This window comes from Gymnodraco acuticeps, unplaced genomic scaffold, assembly GCF_902827175.1.
Source record: "Gymnodraco acuticeps unplaced genomic scaffold, fGymAcu1.1, whole genome shotgun sequence".
Lineage (NCBI taxonomy): Eukaryota > Metazoa > Chordata > Actinopteri > Perciformes > Bathydraconidae > Gymnodraco > Gymnodraco acuticeps.
This window is the reverse complement of record NW_022991628.1, coordinates 125,153-131,152: the sequence shown is the minus strand read 5'-3', so window position 1 is coordinate 131,152 and position 6,000 is coordinate 125,153. Positions and strand designations below refer to the sequence as shown.

General features: G+C 42.2%; 1 protein-coding gene across 1 annotated transcript in view; it reads left to right on the top strand.

Annotated features, from left to right (window-relative positions):
* The first annotated feature begins 2,812 nt into the window (after positions 1-2,812).
* The window catches only part of trabd2a (TraB domain containing 2A), an 81,002-nt gene continuing 77,814 nt past the window's right edge, over positions 2,813-6,000 (top strand). Inside the window, exons 1-2 of the mRNA XM_034198177.1 lie at positions 2,813-3,505; positions 4,807-5,367. Of these exons, the coding sequence (XP_034054068.1) occupies positions 3,401-3,505; positions 4,807-5,367 (666 nt within the window). The 5' untranslated portion in view covers positions 2,813-3,400. The remainder of the gene's footprint in view (positions 3,506-4,806; positions 5,368-6,000) is intronic.

The window sequence follows — 6,000 nt, the reverse complement described above, 5'->3', positions numbered from 1 at the left end:
GCGTCAACAAAACGTGTTGTATTTACCCAGACGTCTGACAACACCAACAGCTGCCCCGTGTGAACCAGGGGCCTATACTACGAAGCTGGTTCAACCTAACCTGGATATGTTTGAGTTAGCCGGTTGGCCTAATCCAAAACATACGCGCTCTCGCTAAACTGTACTACGACGCGGGTTATCAAGTGGATCGCTCAAGCCAGCCGTTTCCTATCTAGTTAGGTGCGCGTTCACATGAAAGGAGTGGTATCTGGAGCATTCGACCAATCAGAAACATGGAAAGTACTGACAGCGCAGCGTCATACTTCCTGAATGAAAAGTGAACTTTAATACTAGTCAAAAATGAAGAAGTTAAACTTTAAACATCCATGACTTAAACACTTTATCCAGGATGAAAGCCACATAGTTGCACCTGCAAGGTGAATACAGCTGGCAAAAGAAAAAGTGTTTGAATGCGTACATTAACATGTTTATGATATCACTGCCCCGTCTAAAACACGATTTGACTTTAATTAGGCCTACATTTGTCTCGAGTGTTTCGTCAACTTAATGTGTTGCTTAAAATAATACTTCTGCATACAGTATGTGACACTGTGAGTGTTGCAAGGCCAGATACGGCTCAGCTAACTCAGATAAGAAAATATGATACATTATGAAGTGATATGCCGCGGACAGTAGGCCTACTTAATGTTACTCTGATCCGGTTACTTATGTTGTGGCAGATATGTAAGTAAGCTTTCTTAACGCTAATGTTATAATAGTCAGATTGCTCTGAAGATGGGAGGTGATATTCTATTAATGTTCACGTTCACACAGTCGGTGATTTTTGCCGGCCGTCTTTCCTGCGACGGCAGCTTTTCTGTATTTCCTTTCTCCTGTAATATGACTTGATCGCTTTAAACTCCGCACACTGAGCTCTGATTGGTCAGCAGGCAGTGCTTTCACTGAGTTGAGCTCTTAGCCTGCAACCTAACCTGGTCCCGACCAGGTTAGCCGCTAAGCATAAGTTACCATGGAGATCTAGCCTGCTAAAAAGAGAACCAGCTTCGTAGGACCGGAAAGCCGGAGTTTTCCCTGAATTTAGCCGGCTAAGCGAAAATCCTGCTTCGTATACCCCCCAGGAGTTTGACGGTGCAGAGCGTAGAACCAGAGCGCATAGATCTGCCTCCTGCTACACACCAGCAGCAAAGTGTGTGAGTAGCCTACAATCTGAATGTTTACTGTCTGTTAAAAATAACCTTCATCAAAAATTAAGCAAGCTTTCTGATACAATGTCATTCACGAGATTAAGTTATTTCCTTATATTTTGAATTTTCATCAGTGGTTTAACAAGTAGAAATTAGTGTATTTAATAATAATAATAATAATAATAATAATAATTATAATAATTATAACAACTTTAATGTATATAGCGCCTTTCATCAACCCAAGGTCGCTTAACAAAGAAACATTTAAGGACAAGACATAGAACAGGGAGCAGAAATGGAAGTGTTACATTGCAGGGGGGGGGGGTGAACAGATGAGTTTTCAGGGTTGATCTGTACACACTGTGAAGACCACTGAGACAAATGTAACATTTGTGATATTGGGCTATATAAATAAACATTGATTGATTGATTGATTGATTTGAAGATGTTCAGAGAAGGGGAGGGAGTTCCAGAGGGTGGGGGGCAGCGACACTGAAGGCACGGTCCCCGAAGGTGCGGAGGCGTGAATGGGGAATGGAGAGCAGTCCGGAGTCTGAGGATTGAAGGGTGCGGGACGGAATGTATGGGTGGAGGCGATCTGTGAGGTACTGAGGGGAGAGGGCATGGCTTTATTCTTTATTTTGTCATGTACCAGTTCACGGCTATGTAGCCTAGCTACTTATAACACAACAAGTGATAATGAAATAGGCATTGGAACAATAATAACATGATCATATTTTAACAGGATACTTTTAGATGTTTTTAATACATTTATTTTGTTGTGTATTGGTTAGAAACACATTTTCCATGTCAGTCATGCACCACCCTCCTTTTTATATTTGTATTACGACCTATACTTTTTTCATTGTTTTATTGTTATGTTTATGTATGCACCAAAAACGGTTTCTGTTTCTGATTTTCCTCATGGAGCCTATATCAACAGTGCTAGTCATTTTTATAATTCTGACTGTCACCAAAGGCAGCCTACATGCTTCCTTATAGGCCTAAATGTAGATTTGTTTAACCGATGCAAGAGTGGCCCTGTCCCGCATGAAGTCTACTAGGCTCCATTAAAGGTGGAGTTCTGTGGTCTGTCTGTGCTGTGATGTAACGCAGAGTAAAGCGCTGTTATTGTGGGTTTTCTCATGTTAATGCCTCCAGTTTGTCAGGCATTAACACTAATCTATCCCCGGGATCTCCACTGGCACCCTTGATTGCCCATAGGCCTCCCATTGGGTGACAACAAGAGACTTCAGTCTGAAACTGAAGATACAATACTGAGAATTAAAACTAGGGATACAAATAAGGCAACTAGTGAGTGTATTGATACAATATGTATTTTAGTTATTGTGAATGCTAAAGGTCTGCACACCTTGTTTATTGACATGAATAAAATCAATGCAGGAGACTTTACGTGTCGCAGGCGGGGTTATGTTTAATCAGATTAATCCTGTGTGTGTGCATGTGTGTGTGTGTGTGTGTGTGTGTGTGTGTGTGTGTGTGTGTGTGTGTGTGTGTGTGTGTGTGTGTGTGTGTGTGAGGGAGAGAGAGAGAGAGTGGGCGACAAAGATGGAGGGAGGGGTATATATGCAGTCAACAGGGGTAGGTAGAGTGAAGTCGCCCGACAGAGATGCTCACGCACGCGTAAGAGAGGGGGAGAGAGTGCTTGGCAGGCAGGCAGACAGAGCAGTGAGCAGAGAAGTGTGGGTTGTTTAAAGTGCAGCCCGGCGGTGTAGTTTGCTCATTCACACCATGCAGGCTCATCTTCACCAACTAAACAACTAAAAACAAACCCTACATCTCTATTTTGGTTCCAGGTGACACGTGCGCGGACCTGTTGGCTGGACAACTTTTGGATAAGTTAGCGCAAACTTTGCGAAACACAGGAGGAAGTGGAAGAGAATGAGGCGTGGAGAGCGCAGTGTTACCGGCAGTGAGAGAGGGTGACCCTGCGTAAACTCCCGATGACCACCTCTCTGTCGCTCTCTCTCTCAAACACACGTGAAACAGCAGCAGCGCGTGCATGTCCAGCGCCCAGGCCAGCATGACTCTGTCCGGCGGTCTGTCGGATACTTGTCAGCTCGTTTTACGCGACCGCATGGAGCCGGAGCTGTGGATGTAGAAGGAGACTTCTTCCAATGCTTTCTGGGGAATAGTTGGTGCAACACGTTGTGAAGCGAACACAAGCCACAGTGCACACTTTGGAGAGAGCTACGATGCGGGGCACTCTGGTCGCATTCATTCAGTCCTGTGTGATACTGCTGGTCCGGGCAGACCAGTGGAGGCTGAAGGACTCCGCCAACTGCGAGCTGAACAAGAAAGTAAGTGATTATGAAGCGAAAATAAATGAGTAATTGCACTGTTTAGGTGTTGCAAAAATAGCTTTATTTAATTTAATTTTCTAGAACTCTCAGAAATGCTACGCTATCTTGCATTTTACAGTGTTAAGTGTCAGTTAAGGAGTCCACTGCAACTTTTCTTTTTAATATTTGTCATGATTTATACATCAGGGACACAATATTTGGTGCAACAATACAAGGTTGAGTTGCACATCTTAAAGTTGACTTAAAATGACTTCTGTGTTTTAAGTGCATACTGGACTAATCAGTCTTGTCAATTTAAACTCTGATTTTTTTTTAACTGTAACTAGTTGCCTAATGATGGATTACTATGTATATCATATTACTTCAAATAATCCATTAAAGTTGTACAAAAAGTTGGCAAAACGGTTTAAAATGCCTATCACAAGTCCCAAAAATGTCTGCAAATTAGAAGTTTTGAACTGTTGAAAAACTAAAGAAATTCAAATGATATGGATATCAATATTATTAGTAATTGATTATCTGTTTATCTATCCAGCTCTCATTTTGGGTATTGGCTTTTAGTAACAGGCAGTTAGTTTGTTACACAATCTAGATGTGTATTTAGGAGAATGTCAGCCATTTGAGACCTACTTTGTCCTTTTGCATTGTGTTTTACAACTGATTCAGAACCTCCCCTTATTGATTTACCTTTCAGTCTCAGTCAGTCGTGTCCTTTAAACTCACCCGGAGCATTTCAGGTCAGATCCGGCAGAAACAGGAAGGTAAAACACGCTGGCCTAACAGTCTGACAATCACTGACATGTGTATTGTTATTTTGGCACTTGGGTCCTAAGTGGCCTGTTAATAAGTCATTATCAGTCTGTTAGCAGTCAGTCTAATAAACAGCCTCTCGCAGACAAAGTGGTAGATTTGCTGGTTGGTGTGAGACCGGCCCAGTGTTTGTTCATGTAAAATAAATGACAACACTTTAAGTAAGATATGTTGTCTCTTTTCTGCCTGTTTCCTGATGTATCTCTCTTCACATGCCCATCAATTGGTTCTGACTAACTAATATTTAGGGCTGGAATGTAAAAACATTTAGCAAAAACAAATTGGTTAACCAACCACTGCAAATTAATTGGTTCCAGCTTCTTAAATCTGAGGATTTCCTGCTTTTAGTGTTTTAAAACCACTGTAGATGGAACTTTTCTAGTTTAACAACAGATGGTTTATATCTACGAAACCATAATCAGAAAAATAATCAACAGATTGTTCGATTGTGACAATAATTATTTGTTACTTCTTCCCTTTCCTCCTAGCAAACTGACCTAAACTCCTTCCTGTGGACGATCAAACGGGACCCTCCTTCATATTTCTACGGTACAATCCATGTTCCCTACACACGCGTTTGGGACTTCATTCCTGAAAACTCCAAGCAGGCCTTCCAGGAGAGCAACATCGTCTACTTTGAGCTGGACCTGACGGACCCTTACACAATCTCAGCCCTGACCAGCTGTCAGCTGCTGCCTCAGGGCGAGAACCTGCAGGATGTCCTGCCCAGAGACATCTATCGGAGACTCAAGAGACACCTTGAGTATGTCAAACTCATGATGCCTTCATGGATGACCCCAGATCAGAGAGGGAAGGGACTCTATGCGGACTACCTCTTCAACGCCATCGCTGGGAACTGGGAGAGGAAGCGGCCCGTTTGGGTGATGCTGATGGTCAATTCGTTAACAGAGGCAGATATTAAGACACGAGGGGTGCCCGTGCTAGACTTGTACCTGGCCCAGGAGGCGGAGCGGATGAGGAAAAGGACGGGGGCAGTCGAGAAGGTGGAGGAACAGTGCCATCCACTCAATGGGCTCAACTTCTCCCAGGTGAGTTCAAAGCTCTACTAGTTGGCGCTGTTTTACAATTTGTTCCATTTCAGCAGTGTCTGGAATCATCTCTCTGTTTCTGTGTGATCTTACATTTGTGCTGATCTAATTGGGGGAAATATGTTATACAATTATTTTTGAACATATTCCTATTGCCAGGGAATTCAACATATTGGATTGAAAGATCCCTTTGCATTCTTTGACCACCAATTGACAATACTGATTCTGGGCAGAAAGAGTTTTTTTCTTCATGCAATTTGTTTGTGGACATAAAACCACCAAACCAATGCTTATTTGACAAATGACAAAGACTGTATATACTTATTTTTCACTCAAGTCTTGGTGTATTCTTTTAGAGAGTTGACCTATAAATCCCCTTTGTGGCACCCCACACAATCTTTCTTTTGTTGTCATAAAAACGTACCTGTGTTCTGCCTGAGTTGCCCAATATTCTTGGCAGTCTCAAAAAAAGAAATATATTTAGAAAAAGGTGTTCTGTATTTATATAGATGTTTGTGCCCTTTAATTTCTTAGCAGGTAAAAGATACTTCAAACGCAAAAGTACTGCTTTGAATGCATTATGGTGTTGTCATATAACCTTAGGCTATAATTAAAATGAGCACAAGCCTGAAA